This window comes from Dromiciops gliroides, chromosome 5 (genome assembly GCF_019393635.1).
Source record: "Dromiciops gliroides isolate mDroGli1 chromosome 5, mDroGli1.pri, whole genome shotgun sequence".
NCBI classification, from domain to species: domain Eukaryota; kingdom Metazoa; phylum Chordata; class Mammalia; order Microbiotheria; family Microbiotheriidae; genus Dromiciops; species Dromiciops gliroides.
In genome coordinates this window covers 166,167,607-166,189,151 of record NC_057865.1, presented here as the reverse complement: position 1 = coordinate 166,189,151, position 21,545 = coordinate 166,167,607, and the positions used below count along the sequence as shown (strand labels likewise).

Below are 21,545 nucleotides of genomic sequence, written 5' to 3'. Positions count from 1 at the left end.
TCTGAGGTCATATTTGAACTCGGGTCTTCCTGACTCTGGGCCCAGATCTCTATTCAATGTGTCTGCCACCTAGCTGCCCTAAATTGCACCTAAATTGTTAAGTTCACCTCATAATATTTACTGATTCAATGGTCTTCTTTCAACAAGAATATTTACTTACTTGCAATTTTCTTTAACCTTTTAATGTCTTAATAATATGAAATGTATCTTAAAAATATGAATTCTAAAATAGTTTTTGAGATCCTGGAAAGTACTACTACAGCTCCTTTTTTGCTTTGAACAAAAAACGATACTAATTTTCAAAGCTTTACAACATCCCCACACCATTATTTTCCCAGTTTAAATATTACTCTTTCAGCTCCTTCCCCTTTGTAAGATGGCTGACGAACTACTATAATGGACAATAATCCATACCTGGATAGAGTTGATGTGTTCATTGGCAAACCACTTTTTTTTTTTTGAGGACAATAAGGGTTAAGTGACTTGTCCGGGGTCACAAAGCTAGTTAAGTGTCAAGTGTCTGAGGCTGGATTTGAACTCAGGTCCTCCTGAATCCAAGGCTGGTGCTTTATCCACTGTGCCATCTAGCTGCCCCTAGCAAACCACTTTTTAAAAAAATTTTTTAAAAAGGGATATATTCAGAAATGAACGATGTGAAAACAAAAGCTATATAAACACTACTTCTGTCAAGGGCGATGCCATTTTTCAAGTGTTTAAGGTTCATAACTTTAGCATTATCCTTGATTCTTTACTTTCTCTCATCCTACCTATCCAATTAGTTGTCAAATCTTGACAAATTTATCTTCTCAATATATCTGACATCTGACCTATTCTCTTCACTCACACAGTTAGGTAATCCTGCCTCTCAATGAGATTACTACAATAACCAAATCAGTCTCTCTGTCTCTCACTACTGCAGTCCATCCTACGGCATGGACAAAATAATTTTCCTCACCCTCAGATTAAACCATGTCATTCCCTTTTCAATTAAAGGCTTTGCATTGCCTTCTCTTTTAAAGCCTTCATATGATCTGACTCCAGCCTATCTTCAGCTCCATCTCCTACTCTGTCCCTTTGTCCTGCTGTCCCACATGCCAGGATTGCACTTCCTACTGACATCTGTCTTGGAAAATCTGTAAATTCCTCTAAAATGTAGCTCAAGTATCATCTTCCACAGGAAGCCTTTGCTGATCCCCAAACGTCCCCGTTACCAAACTATCTTGTGCTTAACTACTTTGAATACATTTATATTTATTCTTTCATATTTATTGGATATATTTATAGATCTACTGAATTCTCCCATTAGAACATAAGCTCCTTGAAAGCAGGGGTTGTTTCTGTCTTTGTATTTGTATCCCTGGCACTGTGACTGGCCATTAAGAATTTAGTAAATGGTGACTGATTTTACTTAGCTACCTTTTATTATCTTCTTAGTTATCTTTTATTCACCAATTTTCTTTCTTTCCCCTAAATATTCCAAAACTTTAGGAAGTTTTCAAAAATCTTTTTTTAATACCACTGGCAAGTATTTCCCCCAAAAGAACTCTACCAGTAAAGTTTTGATTTTTAAGTATTACTGAGACAAGGTTTTTATAGATGCCTACATACTAATAACAATTATACACATCCTCAATTTTTAGTACTCTTGTATAATGTTCTTCACATTCACTAGAAGATACATAATACAGCAGAAAGAGCAATGAATAAAAGGACTAGGGGTTAACAGACCAACTAAAGGATGTTATTTCTAATTCTGCCACCTTTACCACTACTTAGAATGTGACTGGTTAGAATCAACTTAAACCTAGCAGGCCAATGTCCTTATCATTAACAGCTAAAAGAGTTGGACCAGATAGTCTTTTCTTTTTTTGGGGGGGGGAGGGGGGGAGGCAATTGGGGTTAAATGACTTGCCCAGGGTCACACAGCTAGTAAGTGTTAAGTGTCTGAGGCCGGATTTGAACTCAGGTCCTCCTGAATCCAGGGCTGGTGCTCTATCCACTGCGCCACCTAGCTGCCCCCATTATGTTGATTTAAAAAACTCACAAAAAACATTGAGCTGAGCCCAAGACAAACATTATACTGTCACACGGTAGAAAGCAGGACCTCTAGCAATGAATGATTTCACCAAGATTTACCTTCTCAGTTGTAACCTTGGAGAGGTCCTTGTAAAGGAGTTTACGGATGTATTCCTGGAGAGGAGGGCGCTTCTTCTTCACAGTTTTTTCTGCTGGAGGGGGGTTGCAGTAATAATATGCATTCTCAACCATTGTGACATATCTTGCATCAAGATGCATTGCTTGTTTCTTTCTCATCATTTGTTCCTTTAAAAAAAAGAAGTCTAACTTAATCTCAAAATCTTTCATTCTAAAAGATTATATAATCTCAGAATGGGAACAAAAAAATCAATGAGTTCATAACTGAACTCATCTTCAGGTGGTCACCTAGACTCTGCTTAAAGATCTCAAGTGATAAGAAATCCAATGCCTTCTGTTTAGAAGCCTATTTCAATTTTCCATATACCATTAAGTATTAGGAAGGTGATTCTTATAGAAAGCTGAAAGCTTTTTATTTTTTAAATTCATCCCCCTGCATCTATTTTGCCCTCTAGTGTCAAGAAAGATACCTGTATCCTTTCAAATGACAATTCCCTAAATACCTGTAGTCGGCTATCATTTGCCCATTCCCAATATTCTCTTCTCCGGGCTAAGCAATCCCAACCCAATTCCTTCCAAATACTTCATATAATGCTTGTTCCTTTTGTCCTTATCACCCTCATTTGGCTACCTGTGTGTCCTGCATCTGTGTGTCATTCTTAAAATATGGGACCCAGAAACGAATGCAATCTCAGCAGGGCAGAATTCCCTAGAACTATCACTTCTATCATTCTATAGATTTATATTAATGCTGTACAATATCCCATTGGTCTTTTATTTCCATATCATAATACTGAGTCATAAATGTCACAGGCCACTAAAATTCCCTATCTTTATCATAAGCATTTATATCAGAAGAACTTATCTCCCCAACCTTGTACTTCTGCAGTTCAATCTGTAAACTAAGGGTAGTATTTTACATTAATCCTGATCCAGTTTATTGTTCTAGCCTGCTGGTTATCTTTTTTTTTTTTTTTGCAGAAAAGGATCACAAATGTTTTAAATTAAATAACCCACTCCTCAACATTGTACTAATAGGAAATAAGAACTTAAGCTGTGTCTCAAGATAATGTCCTTTAAGAAAACAGGCTAATTACTTTGTCCTGGTGATTAAAACTGGCAGGATCAGTATTTTAAAATAATACCACAAAAATCAAGAAAAACTAAATTATATATAATTAGATTAAAAAACTATAATTAGATGAGAAAAACCTATAGATGGTAATAATAATAATAATAATACTGTTCTCTAATACAAAAGAGAGAGAAAAATGCTGCCTGAGATAGACTCAAATATCTGCATGTAAAGGTTAAAAAAAAAATTTAGTTATACTGGATTACCTCAACTAGATATACTGAAAGGCAAAATACTTCTCAACTGCAAAGGGCAGCATTTCTCAAACAGGGATAAAACTAAAGTATAGCCATCCGTTGAATATCAAGTAATGGTGATGCTTATAATAAAAGAATAAGATGTCTTGGACCAACCCTGGTAATTATTTTGACTTTTTAAAAATAAACAAAAATTTCTTCACCTTACCAAAAGAACACTGGTTCTCAGGTGAGACTCAGGAGATCTGAAAAGAAACCTTCCACAAGTTTCCAACAGGGTACATGCCATCTCAATATGGTGGTGGGAAAAGTCTGACAGAAGCATCTGTGAAAAAAAAAATCCATAATTTAACTTTTTCAAATAAAGTGTAACTTTAGAACTCTTTTTATTCTTTTTTTTTAAAAGGCCTATTTCAGCATTTAAGAAGTTTTGAAATTTGGCTTTTGTCTTTAAACTTAAAATTTTAACCTTAGATTTTCTCATTACTTCTAATTTTAGAACATAACAGATAATAGGAATAACAAATTTACTTTTCAATGGGTTACATTACTAATCCTTGCTATATTTATTCTGATTATGCATAAATGAATGCCAGTATCCTGTAATATTATTACTAACTTAATTTACAGAGCACTTTAAGGTTTTTATTTCCATCAAATCAAAAGGAAAGATCACAACACTAACCTTTAAACAATGCAGTGTATCATTCTTAGTGAACATTTTAAACTTTGTTAGCTCTCCAATAAATCGAACAGTTTTGTTCTTTGTTTCAATATTAATCTGGTCCTTTTTTCGTACCTATATAGAAAAAAGGAAAAAACATGTAGGTATATAAGTTTGAAATATGTTAATTTCTTTTGATAGAAAAAAATCAGTAACTGTTGTGTTTACTTTGATTAAAAAAAAAAGTTCTAAATTCTTGTTTTCCAATTTACCTTGCATATAGCTTATTTTTACAATTATTTGCATGTTGTCTCCCCCATCGGACAGTGAGTTCTTGACAACAAAGATTCTCTTTTGCCCTTTGAATCTCTAGCCTTAGTACAGGGCCTGGTACACATCAAGCTCCTATACTATGCCAGGCCCTGTGCTAGGTACTTTGGATACAAATGCAAATCCCTACTCTCAAGAAACTTATATTCTATCAGGACAAACAATGTCATTAAGGAGGGGAGATGACAGTGAAGAATGAGAAGCAACTTTGTATAGAATAAGGAAATTTATCTGTATGTTACAGTGAGAGGTTCTGAAACAAAGGTGAGGAACATCCACATTCCAAGTTTAAGGGACAGTCACTACAAAGGCATGGACCATGATAGAAACCCAAGGACCAGGTATGAGGAACTGAGAAAAGGCCAGTTTGTCTGGGTCACAGAGTAAGGGGGAATAATGTATAATAAGTCTGACAAAACAGTTTGGGGCCAGATTGTGAATGGCTCCACAGCTGAAGAGTTTATATTCTATCCTAGAAGTAAAAAGAAGTCTCTAGTATTTAAATAGGACAGTGACATGGTAAGATCTATTTTTGGCAAAATTCTTCAAGATGGGATTGGAGTAGAAAGAGATTTGAATCAGGAAGAACAATTATGAGGCCACTGAAATAGTAGAGTTGAGAGGCAGTGAGGTGATAGATTAAGAGAACTGCACCTGGAGTTGGGAAAACCTAAATTCAAATTAGACCTCAGGCACTTACTAGATGTGCGACCATAGGCAAATCAGTTAACCTGTCTGCCTCAGTTTCCTCATTTGTAAAATGAGGATAATAGTGTGTTCCTGTCTCAAAAGGTTCTTGTGAGTCTCAAATGAGATATTTACAAAGCAACTGGCACAATGCCTGACACATACTAGGCACTTAAATGTTTATTCCCTTCCCTTCTCCCAACCCTCAACTTAGGTAAGAGCTATGTGAGCAGAGAGAAGGGGTTAATTGTAAGATATTGAGGAGGTAGAATCATCACTATCTGGCAAGTGGTTGGATATTTGACAGGAAAGACAGCTAAGGAATCAAATATAATAATTAGGTTACATGAAAAAGGTACATTGCAAAAACTTTATAAAGATGCAAACTAAGGCATCAGAGTAGAAGCATTAAACTATGTACTTTTTAATAATGAAGTTCACTACTCTGAAACAGCCTATGTAATGAATGTTTTCTTACTGGAAAAAAAAATTACATAAATCAACCTGTCATTTGCCATTACTCAAATCCTGTCCAATAAAAATTCTGTTAAATATTTATTCACAAATCCTGCTTCAAACACATAAAAAATGTTTGATATGATAAAATGTTTAGAATCTGAACAGGTCTTTATAGAGAACTTAATATTTTTAACATCAGATTGTGTTGATTAGATGCTTGAAGAATTTGGTTTTTTCAGGGTCTGTTACCCTGTTCCTCCTTCGAATGATTGTCCATTTTATCCTCTTTATCTGGTCACTGTTCTCACTGCTCCCATTATTGACAGGCAGTTTCACCAGGCAGTCTCCCTTGTGAGAGATTCATGATTACTGAATCTTAGGGTATGAAGCTGGAAATGACCTTAAAAGATCATTTAGTCCAAGCAAGCCTATTGTTTTATAGATGAGAAAAATAAAACCAAGAAATTGTAAATGATTTGTCTGAGGTCACAAAGGCATCAAATAGGATGGAAACCAGGCCTTCTTTCTCTTTTTCCTGCACTGGTGAGCACAGCAGTTCATGAAAGCATAGAGGAGCCTAGAGAGGACAGAAGAGAGTTCCCAGAACTCACAGAGGATACCGTCAGCATCTGGTTTTCTATCACAGTATTCAGAAATGACTATTACACTTAGAAACCTTCCCTATAAAAAGACCTGGGAATTTTTAAAGAGAAATAGCTTAACTATATGGTAAAAGCATGAATGGAAAATGAGGTGACAGCCTCATTACAGTTTGTGGGTCTATGAAGTTTCCTATGCCTCAAAAACTGAGTATTGGGAATCCTGTGACACCAGATACCATAGCAACTTGTTGACAAGAACATATAATGGAGCCAGAGAGAATTCTGGGGCTTATGTAATAATCATAACCATAATAATGTAGTAATAGAGTCCATCTTCAATCAAAAGAGAAACTTGACAGTGAAGCCACTCAAGATCTTGGAGCTGGCAGGGAATTCACTAAAGCTATATAATTTCAGAACAGCCATCTATTATATTATTTAACACAAACCAATTTAAGAATTCCTTAATTTCTGAGTTTCTAAGAAAATCTGTACAATCTGAAAGTTAGCAATATATCCAAAAGATCATTAGGTATTTTTTAAACTAAGCCTATAGACATTATGAAATAAGTAGTAAAAATACATACATGAAATCTGAAATCTCCCTTCAGCATTGAACAAAGATCCTCAGCAACATCTGACATACAAGGATGTAATGTAGCAACCAATCTTGCATAAAATGGTAATAAATCCAATCTGCAAAAAGTATATATAGCATGCAAAAAAGAGGAAGATATCAGAATTATAATTCCTTTAAAAATGAGTTTCCCTATATGCTCACACAATTCTAATGAATGTAAAAAGGAATATACTTTCTATATATTTGAAGATGCCACAACAAAATAAAACAAAAGTAAATAATTTATGGAAATTTTTAAAAAGTTGATCCTCTTTACATTTTTTTTCTTTCTTTTTCTTTTAGTGAGGCAATTGGGGTTAAGTGACTTGCCCAGGGTCACACAGCTAGTAAGTGTCAAGTGTCTGAGGCCAAATTTGAACTCAGGTCATCCTGAATCCAGGGCCGGTGCTCTATCCACTGCGCCACCTAGCTGCCCCAATCCTCTTTACATTTAAACACTTAAATTTCTTTTTCTGAACGTTATAATGCTTTATAATGTTACACACCATAAAGTTTATTGAAGTTACAAGTTTATTAAAAAAATCTGTTCAAAATTATTAATGACCTTAATGTAAAAATACATAAAAACCTTGAAATAGTCTAAACATGTCATAATTACCAAATGACAATATAGCCACCACCACAAGTTCACAGATAACCAAGCACTACAGCAGAGTTTAGACCAGAAAACTTATCAATAACAACACTTAAAGCTATCCAAGTTACTTATCCAGCAAGCTCAATTATCTAGAACATGGCTGAAGAAAAACAGGAAGAAATAAAAGACCTCTAAGGCATATATTTTCAAATATGACCAATGCATTGATTTGTTTTGCCTAACTGTACTTACTAGTTACAAGGGAGGTTCTATTCGGTTGTTGAGAGAAGTGAAAGGTATATCACTGGGAAATGACAGTGATATTAATAAGTAACCCCCTAAAGGCATCTGAGCAGACAAAATGTATATGCATTCACTAATATTTGTTTACCACTTCACAGAGAAATTCTCATTTGGTGCCTTTTTCTCTTGCTTTACATATAGTTCTAACAAGTTTCCTAGCTGGCTGCCTGGCTCACAGCAGATAAGAACGAGCATATTAGATGGAGCTAATATGCATACTAGCAGCAAGAAGTAACTGATATAAAAGTGGGTAAAGAAGAATAAAAATTTATAAAAGAAAATATTTTAAAAGCATAATAATTTGAAGCTATTTAATGTAAGAACAAAACTATAAGCCAATTATTGGAAAATACAGTAAATTATGTTCATAGTGCAAGCCCTGAGTCATCAAAACGCTTACCCCGCCCCCCCCCCCCCAAGTCTCACCCCTCTGTCTCACATCTCCATCCTTTTTAGACAATCCTGACTACTTACAATTTCTTCTCTGCACTTTGTTTTCCTGATTCTCCATCTCCTGATCTCCATCTCCTATGGATGTCCTACCTATTGCTACTGGTCTCTCTAACTGCTACAGACCTAGTTCAGACACAACTAATTCCAAGAAGACTTCTTGAAGGCTAGTCCAGTACTGACTCTCTGACAATACAGTTAAATGCTTTCAGCCTTAGAGAAAAGCTTGGAGAGTTCTCCAGGTTTTGCATTTGAGCCCAGCTCACTTTCTTCAAGGGTTGCCATGCATTATGTACCTCCCCCACAGTAGATTCTGAAAGGCAGCATGGTGTAATGATAAGAAGGCTGCAGTTAAGAATAAGGCAAGACCTAGATTAAAATTTGTTGTAGTCGTTTTTTAGTGATGCTCTTTGCCACCCCTTTTAGGGTTTTCTTGGCAAATAGACTCCAGATCATTTCACAGAGAAGGGAATGGAGGCAGAGTTAAGTGACTTGCCCAGGGTCACACAGCTAGGAAGTATCTGAGGATGCTTTTGAACTCAGGAAGATGAGTTTTCCTAACTTCAGGACTGGTACTCTATTCACTGCACCACCTAGTTGCCCAAAGATATGGTTTCTCTGTTTGTCTCTTAATTAGGTATATTTTTACTTTGTCTGAGATCATAACTGCTTTGTTCCTGTTGTTCTTGTTCTGTCATCTTCAGTTGTGTCCAACTCTTCATGATCTCATTTGGAGTTTTCTTGGCAAGGATACTAGAGTGGTTTGCCATTTCCTTCTCCAGTTCATTTTACAGACGAGGTAACAAAGGCAAACAGGGTTAAATGACTCGTTCAGGGTCACACAGCTAGTAATTGTCTGAGGCTGAATTTGAACTCAGGAAAAGGAGTCTCCCTGACTTCAGGCTTGGAACTCTATCCATTGTGCCACCTTAGCTGCCCTAGGTTCAAATACTTGAGCCAATTCTTCCTACATAAGGGATCCTGAACAATAATGGAACCTGTCATCTGTAAAATAAAGATGATATTTTTATTATCTATGTGTACAAGGAGTTTGCTACAGTGGATCTAGCACTGGATTTGGAGTCAGAGACCTGGGTTCAAATGTAACTGATGTTATTTACTATTCTGAGTAAGTCACAAACTCTCTGGGCCTTAGTTTCATCACCTGTAAAATTAAGTGGCTGGACTAGATAACCTCCAACATTCCTTTCAATTTTAAACTGATGATACTAAAATCACAAGTCACAGACTGGATTACTTTTGTGGAGGAAGACTCTTCTCTACTCACACTAATCTACTTTATAGAACTGTTCTGTTAAACAATCAAGAAAAAGACATGGATCAAGACCTTGACATGTGCACAAATCCAAGGGTGTTAGGGATATTAAAACAAAAGAACAAAACTTCTTTCAAGAAGCTTACATTCTTTTGGGGAGACAACATATACAAATACATACAAAATAAATGCAAGGTGGTTATTAAGACAGGACATGTGTACAGAGCTTTAAAATTTTTAAATAATCATGTAAAGAAATACAATGAAATGAGTGCTGGATTTGGAGTGAGGGGGACAGAGTTCAAAACCCATCTCTGACATTTAATAGCTCTATAATCTTGGGCAAGCTCATTCATCTGTCTGGGTCTCAGGTTTCTCAACTATAAAATGAGGAGGAAGAACTAGACAGCTTCTAAGGTCTCCCTCTCTCAGCTACATATTTACTGGCCTAAGACCACTGTCCTTCTGCTGGAACACAAGATTCCTAGTAAATTCACCAAGTTATCTCCAAGCAAGTAGTTACTGTCCACCGTCACTCTGGACCTCTCAGGAAAAAAAAAAGGGTACTCCATGTGTAAAAAAAATTCATGCTATGTTAGTGTACATACTTAATGCATTCAGTATCTATAAAAGCTTCATGCCTATTTTAGCTATATGTGTTACACTGCAAGTTTATAAAAAGCAGAACTTTTGTTTGACTTCACCTATAATATATATGAAGTATAAATTTATTATATTATAAATTATTGTTATGAATGTAATACAATTAATACAATCTTAAGGTTTCTTACAGTAGAGAAATTTTTAAGGAAAAAAACAGAAATCAGAAAAGGTAAACTCAAAACATCTTGTAAAAGATTAATTTCATAATCTAATAGGACAAAGTATTTGAATATTTTATTACCAAGTAAGACATCCTTGTTTAATTGCCAGAGACTTTCAGTTATTCAAGTTAACTTCCTAATGGATTTTTCCTTAGTTAATTAATAATAAAATGTGTATTTATATTTTCAAGGTCTAGAGGAATATATGTTCAAAGTAAACTAGTTGTAGTTAATAATTATCAACTTAATAAACATATACTCATGAACTACAGAAAACTATCAAGCAACAGATTTTAACATGTTTGATGAGTTTATAAGTAAGAAGAAAAGGGGACATATATTTACAGCTATCTTCCATTCAATCATCTCCCTAAAAGTATGTCAAGTGTCTTTTGGATATAAGATATCTGACTACATAAAGCTACTAATTTTATCTCCATTCAAAATACCTAACAAAAATTAAATGTGAAAGTACATTGTTACAGTTCAATTAAAGAATACAAATGAGTTTCCTTCAAAGAAAACAATAAAGGGCCATGATGCTAAATAAGCAAAATATAATAAAGAAAAGGCTGAGATCAACTGTAAAATTGGCATTCAGAAGGCTTTCTCGGTTAACTTCTCATAGAAATGTAAACATTCCTAATGCACTAGCACCATCAAGTGGCAAGTATCTAGTATAAAAACATTACTTTTGGTATTACTAGCAGATGTCCAGGGATGGGGGAATGCTTGGCTTTTATTTTTTATTTTTAAAATTTAACTAGGTGCTGCAAGGTGGCACAATGGATAGAATGCTGGGCTTGGAATCAGGAAGACCTGAGTTCAAATCTGGCATCTCACACTTGCCAGCTATGCGACCCTGAGCATACCCTGTTTGCCTCAATTTCCTCATCTAGAAAATGAGCTGAAGAAGGAAATGGCAAACCACTCCAGTATCTTTGCCAAGAAAACCCCAAATAACTTCACAAAGAGTTGAACACAATTGAAATGACTGAACAACAAAAATTTTAATGTTTCCAAAATATAGATATTCCAAGTAGAATAATTTGCCAACATAAGAAATGCAGAAGACTCCCCTGGAATTTGGCAGGTAAAGTTGTTCAAGTACAAAAAAAGGAAACATTCTGGTTCTACTTCTGAAGGAAACATACATACTGAATTTTTGATACACAGCTGCTAAACTTGAATCTCCTGAACACAAATAACAGACAAGGTCATGTTTAAAACAAGGTATTTTCAAATTCTGTCAGTCTTCACAGGGTACAAAAGTGCTGTTTAAATATATCTGCATGATTTTTTTTAAAAAATCGCAAACTTAGTTTTAATTTTTTATTTCATTAATTATTTTCAAATTACATATAAAAAATTTCAACATTACAAAAAACTGAGTTTCAAATTCTCTTCCTCCCTCCCTGAGAATGTAAGAAATGTGATACTGATTATATGTGAGAAGCCTTACAAAACTTTTCCATATAAGCAACAAAACAAAAGAAAACAGAAAAAAAAGAAAAGTAAAGAAAGTTTTAAAACTATGCTTTGAGCTGCATTCAGAGTTCATCAACTCATTCTCTGGAGGTAGACAGCATTTTTCATCCTGAGTTCTTTGTAATTAGTCTAGGATCATTTGTTTTGATCAGGGTAGCTAAGTCTTTCACAGTTGATCATTCCTGCAATATTGTTCTTGCTCTGTACAATGTTCTGGTTCTGCTCATTTTACTTTGCATCAGAAGATATCTTCTCAGGTTTTTCTGAAACCATCTGTAATGATTGGAATGATGCCACCTGCTGGAGACTTACTGTAGGAAAGCCCTGCCATGAGGAGAAGGCGCCTGAGGGCAAGACATGTGGCTTTTCTTTGGCTTCAGGAAGTGATTTTAGCTTGTGGGAGGAAGAAGGGGGAGGCTGGCTCTCTCTTGCTCTCTTTAGTCAGGACTCTGGTAGAGAATGGAGTGAGAAACATGCTCTCCCTTTAATAGATCTAGGCCTTTCTCTCTCTTCACCAAATTCTTATTCTCCTTAATAAATAATTAAAAGTCTAAACTCTTGCTAAAGCTTATAATTTATTGGCGACCACTCATTAGATATTTTAGACAGACTAGCTAGAATTTTATCCTCTTACACATCTCTCTCATCATTTTTTATAGCACAATGGTATTCTATCACAATCACATACCACACCCTCAGTCATTCCCCAGTTGATGGGTATCCCCTTGATTTCCAATTCTTCCCCATCACAAAAAGAGCTGCTATAAAGATTTTTGTACAAATAGGACCTTTCCCCCCTTTCTTTTTTATTCTCTCTAGGATACAGACTTAGTAGTAGTATTGCTGGGTCAAAGGGCAATTTAAAAAGTTTTATAGGGGGCAGCGAGGTGGCGCAGTGGATAGAGCACCGGCCCTGGAGTCAGGAGTACCTGAGTTCAAATCCGGCCTCAGACACTTAACACTTACTAGCTGTGTGACCCTGGGCAAGTCACTTAACCCCAACTGCCTCACTAAAAACAAAACAAAACAAAAAAACAGTTTTATAGCTCTTTGAGTCTACTTCCAAATTGTTCTCCAGAACAGCTGGACTAGTTCACAATTCCACCAACAAAGCATTAGTGTCTCAATTTTCCCACATCCCCTCCAGCATTTCTTTTCCTTTTCTGTCATGTTAGCTGATCTGATAGGTCTGAGGTGGTGTCTCAGAGTGGTTTGGGGTTTTGGGGGGGGGGGGTTGTTTGTTGTGGGGCAGTAAGGGTTAAGTGACTTGCCCAGGGTCACACAACTAGTAAGTGACAAGTGTCTGAGGCCGGATTTGAACTCAGGTCCTCCTGAATCCAAGGCTGGTGTTTTATCGACTGCACCACGTAGATACCCCTCAGAGTGGTTTTAATTTGTATTTCTCTAATCAGTAGTGATCTGGAGAATTTTTTCATGTAACTATAGATAGTTTTAATTTCTTCTGAAAACTACCTGTTTATATCCTATGACCATTTATCAATTGGGGAGTGGCTCTTATTTTTATAAATTTGGCTCATTCCCTATATATTTGAGAAATGAGGTATTTATCAGAGAAATTTGTGTAAATTTTTCCTGTTTTCCTCCTAATTTTGGCTGTATTAGTTTTGTTTGTGCAATTTCATCTAATCAAAATTATCCATTTTACTTCCTGTGATTCTCTCTATCTTTTATTTGGTCATAAATTTTTCCCTTATCCACAGCTCTGACAGATACATTTTTTTCATGCTTCCCTAATTTACTTATGATATCACCCTTTATGTCTAAATCATATATACATTTTTACCTTCTCTTAGTATATAGTATGAGATGATGGTCTATGCCTAGTTTCTGCCTAACTACTTTCCAGTTTCCAGAGTGATTTTTATCAAATGTCAAGTTCCTGCCCCAAAAGCTTGGATCTTTGGGCTTATCAAATACTAGATTATGATGGTCATTTATTACAATATATTGTTTATCTAATCTATCCCACTGATCTACTCTATTTCTTAGGCAAGTACAGCTACCCCTTCCACATTGGGGGCAAGGGATGAGGGGTTGGGTTAGGGGTGCCATGCCTTCATGATTTGGAAAATCAATGTAAAATTTTGGGGCCCTCCCCTTGTACCAGAGAAGTCTGAGTTTTGTTTTTATCTTTTACAGGATGTTACCAGTACTTTATTGTAAAATTTGGGTTGATATTATTATATGATATAATACATATATTTTATGCACTTCTGAGTTTCTAAAGTTTTTCTGTGTCACCTGCTCGCCTTTACATGTTTTCAACTTCCACAAAACTCCCCCCAAATTTCCATTTAATTTCTTATATCAACCAGCAAGATATCAAAAGTGTGATGGGGAAAGTCATGATACTAGATTGTTTTGATGTAATATTTTTTGTAATATAGTTTTCAATTTTGTACTGCTAGCCCAACTTCCTTCAGTTTTTTGTCACTGATTCCCTTGATATTCTTGACGCTTTTTCCTTCAACATGAATTTTCTTATTTTTTCCCTAGCACTAGAAAGTAATTCTTTGGTAGTTTGGTTACTATGGCATTAAATAAGTAAATTAACTTAGGAAGAATTGTCATTTTTATTCTCTTGGCTTAGCCTACCCATAAGCAATTAATATTTCTCCAATTGTTTAGAACTGTCTTTATTTCTATGAAAAGTGTTTTGTACTTGTGTTCATAGAATCCTTGACTTTGTCTGGGCAGGTAAAGTCCCAAATATTTTATATTGTCTGCAGTTATTTTAAATAGAATTTCCCTATCTCCTCCTGCTGGATTTTGTTGGTAGCATATAGAAATGTTAATAATTTATGTAGGTTTATTTTATATTCTGCAATTTTGCTAAAGTTGGTAAATCTTTCAATTAAATTTTTAATGGATTCTCTAAGTATATCATCACATCATCTGCAAAGGGTAACAGTTTTGTTTCCTCATTGCCTATTTTTATTCCTTCAATTTCTTTTGTTGTTGTTGTTGTTGTTGTTGTCATATTGCTTTGGCTAGCATTTCTAATACAATATTGAATAATAGTAGTAACAATGGACAACCTTGCTTCACCCCTAATCTTGGGAAGGCTTCAAATTTTTCATTGTTATAGCTAATGCTTACTCTTGGTTTTAGATAGATATTGCTTATTATTTTAGAAAGGCTCCATTGCTGTGTGACCCTGGGCAAGTCACTTAACCCCAATTGCCTCACAAAAAAGGGGGGGAGGCTCCATTGGTTCTTATGCTTTCTAATGTTTTTAATAGGAAGGGGTACTGTATTTCTCAAAGGTTTTACTGTATCTGTATTTACTGTGATATAATCATGCTGATAGTTTTCCTATTACTGAATCAGCCCTGTATTCCTAATATATATCTCACCAGGTCATAATGCATGATCTTTGTGATATATTCCTGTAATTGCCATGGTAGTATTTTATTTCTACATTTTTCTTTCTTTGTTTTTGCTCTCCCTGGTTTAGGTATTAAAACCATAGAATGCCAGCATGGAGTCAGGAAAACTAGTTTTTGTGAGTTCAAATCTGGCCTCAGGCACTTCCTAGAAAGGCAAAAACATGATCCCTGCCCTTAAGGAGCTCACATTCTAATGGAGGTACTGTCATGTCAAAAATTACACATGTAAGATATTTATAATGTAAGTGGATGGTAATCTCAGGAGAGCAGGTAGGTGTTGCAGTGTATAGGGTCTGGAGTCAGGAAGACCTGAATTCAAATCTGCCCTCAGATACCTACTACTTATGTGACTCTGGGCAAGTCACTTAACTCTCTTCGCTTCAGTTTCCTCATCTATAAAATAAGCTGGAGAAGGAAATGGCACAGCACTTCAGAATCTTTGGCAAGAAAACCCCAAATGGAGTCACAGCGTCAGACACAACTGAAAAACAACATTCATTAAGGAGACTGAGCTGTAGTTTCTTTTCTGTTTTTGCTCTCAGTGGCTTAGGTATCAAAACCATATTTATGTTAGAAAATGAATTTTGTAGGATTCTACCTTTACCTATTTTTTCCCAAACAGTTTATACAGTATTGGCATTGATTGCTCCTTAAATATTTGGAAGAATTTACTTGTAAATACTGATGCTGGGGATTTTTTCTTAAGGAGTTCATTTATAGTTTATTCAATTTCTTTTTTTTAAGATAGTGTTATTTGAGTATTCTATTTCCTCTTCTGTTAATCTGGGTAGTTTACATTTCTGTAAACATTCACACACAATACTTATATCATCAGTTTTACTGGCATATAATTGGGTAAAATAAATCTTAATTGCTTTAATTTCATCTTTACTGGTGGTGCATTACCCCTTTTAATTTCTGATATTGATAATTTGATTTTCTTTTTTTTTAAATCAAATTAACATATAGTTCATCTATTTTATTAGTTTCCCCCTCAATGGGTGTTTTTTTTTTAAATGTTCAATTTTATTAAGCTCTCCTTTGATTTTAAGGGATTTGTTCTTTTTCTAGTTTTTTATCTCCAATTTACTGATCTGCTCCCTCTTTCACTAATGTAGGGTTTTTAGAGATATAAATTTTCCCCTAAGTACTGCTTTGGCTACATCCCCCAAATTTTCTAATATTGTCTCATTGTCATTCTCTTTAGGGAAATTATTTATGGTTTCTATGATTTATTCTTTGACTCACTTGTTCTTTAGGATTCAGTTATCTTGTTTCCAATTAATTTTTTTTTTTTGGTAGGGCAATGGGGGTTAAGTGACTTGCCCAGGGTCACACAGCTAGTAAGTGTTAAGTGTCTGAGGCCGGATTTGAACTCAGGTACTCCTGAATCCAGAGCCAGTGCTTTATCCACTGCGCCATCTAGCTGCCCCCTCCAATTAATTTTTAATTTCTACTTCCATAGCCCTTTATCAAATGTATTTTTTTTGTATTATGGTCTCAAAAAAGATGCATTTAATATTTCTGCTTTTCTCCCTTTGGTTGTGAGGGTTTTTTGTTTTGTTTTGTTTTGTTTTGTTTTGGCGGGGCAATGGGGTTAAGTGACTTGTCCAGGGTCACACAGCTATTAAGTGTCAAATGTCTGAGGCCGGATTTGAACTCAGATACCCCTGAATCCAGGGCTGGGGCTTTATCCACTGCGCCACCTAGCTGCCCCGGTTGTGAGGTTTTTATGTCCTAATACATGGTCAGTTTTTTTGTGAAAATGCCATGTACAGCTAAAAAAAAAGGAGAGAGAGATACTTTCTATTTCCATTCAGTTTTCTTCAGTTGGTCTAGCTTATCTAACTTCTAAGATTCTATTCATTTTCTTAACTTCTTTCCTATTTATTTTATGTTATATTTACTTACATCTGAGAGGAGAAGGTTGGGGTCCTCCACTAGTATAGTTTTACTATTTCCTTCTATAACTCATTTAATTTTTTCATTTGAGAATTTGGATGCTATTCCATTTGTTGCATATATCTTTAGTATTGCCATTATTAGTCTATGGTGCCCTTTAGCAAGATGTAGTTTCCCTGCTTATCCCTTTTTCTTAGCTCATGATATTTGGGGGGGGGGGGGGGACGGGGGCAATGAGGGTTAAGTGACTTGCCCAGGGTCACAGAGCTAGCAAGTGTCAAGTGTCTGAGGTCGGATTTGAACTCAGGTCCTTCTGAATCCAGGGCCAGTGCTCTATCAACTGTGCCACCTAGCTGCCACCCTGCCCCCCCCCCACCCCGCTTATCCCTCTTAATGAGTTAATTTTTGATTTTGCTTTGTCTGAAATCATGCCTGCCTTTTTTTTACTTCAGGTAAAGCATAACAAATTATGCTCAAGGCCTTTATTTTAACTCTGTTCTCTCTCTGTTTCAAGTATGGATTTTGGTTTCTAATCCATTCAGCAACCTGCTTCCATTTTATGGCTCAGTTTATAACAATCACGTTCACAGCTATGAGCATTTCCCTCCCTTTCTATATCCTTCCACTTATTGCTTCTCTCTTTTTATCCTCTCCCTCATCTGAAGTCTGTTTTATTTCTAATCACTGCTTTCATTTATCTGCCATCTCTTTTATCACTCACCCACCCCTTATCGCCTTCTCCTCCTCCTACCAATGGGAATGCATACGGACAGTTCTTGTTTTACTTAAGTGGATCATTTCACAGATCACTACATAAAGTAATTTTTATGTAATGTGAATTTGCCTGCAGACATGGGGAAGTGAGGACAGAGTAAAGAAAGGAAAAGACGGTTTACCCTTGGAGGAAAGGGTGTAGCACCTGATTCACATAGAGAAGCAAGAGCATATGGGGGATAGGGCCAGCCATGTAGGGAGCCTGGCTGGAACCAAGAGAAAGAATACAAAGGGGTTAGACACATGGGAGCTGGACACAGGAGGACAGGCAACACACATGGCTAGACAGACACGTAGTAACCAAGAATGGACAAAAGACAGACATACCAAGCCTAACATGTGGGCGGGGTGAAGGGCAGCAAAGCTTTCCTCTCTCAGGGCCAGAAGATTCAAACCAATTCCTTGACTCAATGACAGTGGCTGCCTCCTCTGCTTTCATTTGAAGGGTTTTTCAAAAGTCTTTTTTTTTTTTCTTTTGGGGGGGTGGGACAGGGAGATAAAAACCTGCAGATCACTGAGCCAAGGGGCAGGAGCAAAGAGACTACCATACTGTATAGTGAAATTAACATAGGAATTTCTTGGGAATACAGATTTCTTTCAGAATTCTTTAGTTTAAAGTTGAATCTGCATAATGTTAATATACAGAAAGCAAGAACTGTCTATATATTTTCCCCTCTTTGAACCACTGTAAAAGCTCTTCTTTGCATGCCTCTTTTATGCATGAGAATTCACCCATTCTTCTTTTCCCTTCCCCCTTTCTTTCAGTGCATCCCTCTTTCTCACCCCTTCATTTTTTTTGGGGGGGGGGGGGAGATCATTCCAACATAATCAACTCACACCCACACCTTCTATCTTTTAACTTTTAACACTCTAATAATGATAAAGTTCTTAGAAGTTACATGTACCATCTTCCATTATAGAAATGTAAATAGTTTAACCTTATTGAGTCCCTTATTGGTTTTTCTTTCATATTTACCTCTTCATGCTTCTCTTGAGTCTTATGATTGTCAAATTTTCTATTCAGCTCTGGTCTTTTCATCAGCAATGCTTGACAGTACACTACTTCATTAACTACCCATTTTCCCCCCTGAAAGATTATACTCAGGTTTTTTTTGTTGTTTTTTTTTTTTAGTGAGGCAATTGGGGTTAAGTGACTTGCCCAGGGTCACACAGCTAGTAAGTGTCAAGTGTCTGAGGCCGGATTTGAACTCAGGTACTCCTGAATCCAGGGCTGGTGCTTTAACCACTGCGCCATCTAGCTGCCCCGATTATACTCAGTTTTAATGGTTAGGTTGTTCTTTTGGTTATAATCCCAATTCCTTTGTCTTCTAGAGTATCATATTCCAAAGCCTTCTACTCCTTTAAAATGGTAGCTGCTAAATCTTGTATGATTCTTACTGTGGCTCGGCAGTATTTAAATAGTTTCTTTCTGGCTGCTTTAAGTATTTTCTCTTTGACTCTGGAGCTCTCGAATTTGGCCACAAGATTCCTGAGAGTTTTCATTCTGAGATCTTTCACGTTGTGATTAGTGGATTCTTCCAATTTCCATTTTATCCTCTGGTTCTAGGATATCAAGGTAATTTTTCTTGACAATTTATTGAAATATGATGTCTAGGCTCATTTTTATCATAGTTTTCAGATATTCCAATAATTTTAATCTCTCCCTAATCTATTTTCCAAGGCACTTATTTTTCCAATGAGATATTTCACATTTCATTCTATTTTTTTTTTCCTTTTGACTTTGTTTTATTGTTTCTTGATGTTTCATGGGGTCATTAGCTTCCATTTGCCCAGTTCCAATTTTTAAGGAATTATTTTCCTCAGTGAGCTTTTGTACCTCCTTTTCCATCTGCTCAGTGCTGTTTTTTAAGGAGTTATTTTCAGTGTGAATTGTTGTACCACTTTTTTTCTTCTTTTCTTTTTTTTTTTTTGGCCGTGCAATGGGGGTTAAGTGACTTGCCCATGGTCACACAGCTAGTAAGTGTCGAGTCTAAGGCTGGATTTGAACTTAAGTCCTCCTGAATCCAGGGCTGGTGCTTTATCCACTATGCTACCTAATTGCCCCCCATTTCTTTTTTTAAGGTTTAATTTTCTTTAGTATTTTTGTGCTTCTTTTTCCAAACTGTTAATATAGTCTTTTCATTATTTTCTTCCTTTGCTCTCATTTTTTTTAACCTTATTTTTCCTCTACCACTCTTAATTAATTTTGAAAATAATTTTTTGTATCTTCCAGGAATTCTGTTTTGTTTTGATTTTTTAAAATACATATATGTATATATTTTTTTTGGTAAGGCAATTGGGGTTAAGTGACTTGCCCAGGGTCACATAGCTAGTAAGTGTCAAATGTCTGAGGCCGGATTTGAGCTCAGGTACTCCTGACTCCAGGGCCGGTGCTCTATCCATTGCGCCACCTAGCTGCCCTGGATCTTCCATGAATTCTTACCAGGCTTGTATCTAACTCACATTTTCTCTGAGGTGCTGCTTATAGTTGTTTTGACTTCACTGTCTTCCTGAGTTTATGTCTTCCTCTTTCCTGTTACCATATTAACTTATTACAGTCAGGTTCTTTTTTTGTTGTATGCTTACTTTTCCACTATTTATTTTGAAATGTATTTTAAAACTGGGCTCTGTTCCCAGTTTGGGTGGTGGGAGAGAAGGAGTGACAGTGTCTCAAGCTTTAGGCTTTTTCACACTAATTTTAGAGATAGTTCTGGATGTTTGGAAGTTTTCAGAGCTTCCAAGGTGCTGTGATCCAGGGACAGATGTGGTCACTGCTCTTCTAATTTTCATTCTGGTCCTTACCCAAGAAGGGCCCCTGATCCCTTGATTGTAATCAATACCGCTCCTCAGGGTCTCTACTCCCTTGGGACCAAAAATGATACTGTCCCACAGGGATTCCACTCCCTCTTGACCTAAAATACTCTTCTCCACCCTTGAACTATGACCCAAAAGTGGGTATAGGGAATGGAGTTGCCAAACAACTCCACTGTCTGGTCCTGAGTCCAGTGCTAGCACAGTCCCTTGTAATCTCTTTCTGATCAGATGCCAGGTCCCCTTACCATCTTTTGCTTGAGAGCTCCCAAAGCTGCTGTTGCTTCTCACTACCTAGTCCTGCCACTGGTGTTTTCTCCACATGGGTTCTGAGCCAGCTCCCACCCTCATGTCACAGATCTATATTCCCAACCTCCTAAACTGTCTTGAGTTGGAAGAATTTCTCACTCAGACTTTTTGTTGGCTCTGTAACTCTAACATTTGATTTGAGGCGTTATTTTAAAATTGTTTGGAAGAGAATTCTAGGAGAGCTCAGCTAAGTACTTTATCTACTTCATCATCTTGGCTCTTCCCCAAAAGTTCCCCAAACTGAGTGTTATAGATGCTTGAGTATCTCAGGCTTGACTTATTTACCTCCTAAAAAAAGAATATCCTTGGGGGCAGCTAGGTGGCGCAGTGGATAAAGCACCGGCCCTGGATTCAGGAGTACCTGAGTTCAAATCCAGACACTTGACACTTACTAGCTGTGTGACCCTGGGCAAGTAACTTAACCCCGACTGCCCCGCCAAAAAAAAAAAAAAATCCTTGAAAGAGAGTACCCAAACTTATATCAGAGAATTCTAACAACAAAAGACACCTTAAAGAAGATCCATTTCAATACTGCATTTGACAGTGGCAGAAA

The 21,545-nt window shown here is 36.4% G+C and overlaps 1 protein-coding gene across 6 annotated transcripts in view; it reads right to left on the bottom strand.

The window, feature by feature from the left end:
- UPF2 (UPF2 regulator of nonsense mediated mRNA decay) overlaps positions 1–21,545 on the bottom strand; it is a 201,291-nt gene that overhangs the window by 119,632 nt on the left and 60,114 nt on the right. For all 6 annotated transcript variants that reach the window (XM_043966392.1, XM_043966388.1, XM_043966394.1 and 3 more), the window contains 4 exons: positions 6,816–6,924; positions 4,172–4,285; positions 3,695–3,811; positions 2,137–2,322 (listed from right to left, as the gene is read on the bottom strand). In XM_043966392.1, the coding sequence (XP_043822327.1) occupies positions 2,137–2,322; positions 3,695–3,811; positions 4,172–4,285; positions 6,816–6,924 (526 nt within the window). The remainder of the gene's footprint in view (positions 1–2,136; positions 2,323–3,694; positions 3,812–4,171; positions 4,286–6,815; positions 6,925–21,545) is intronic.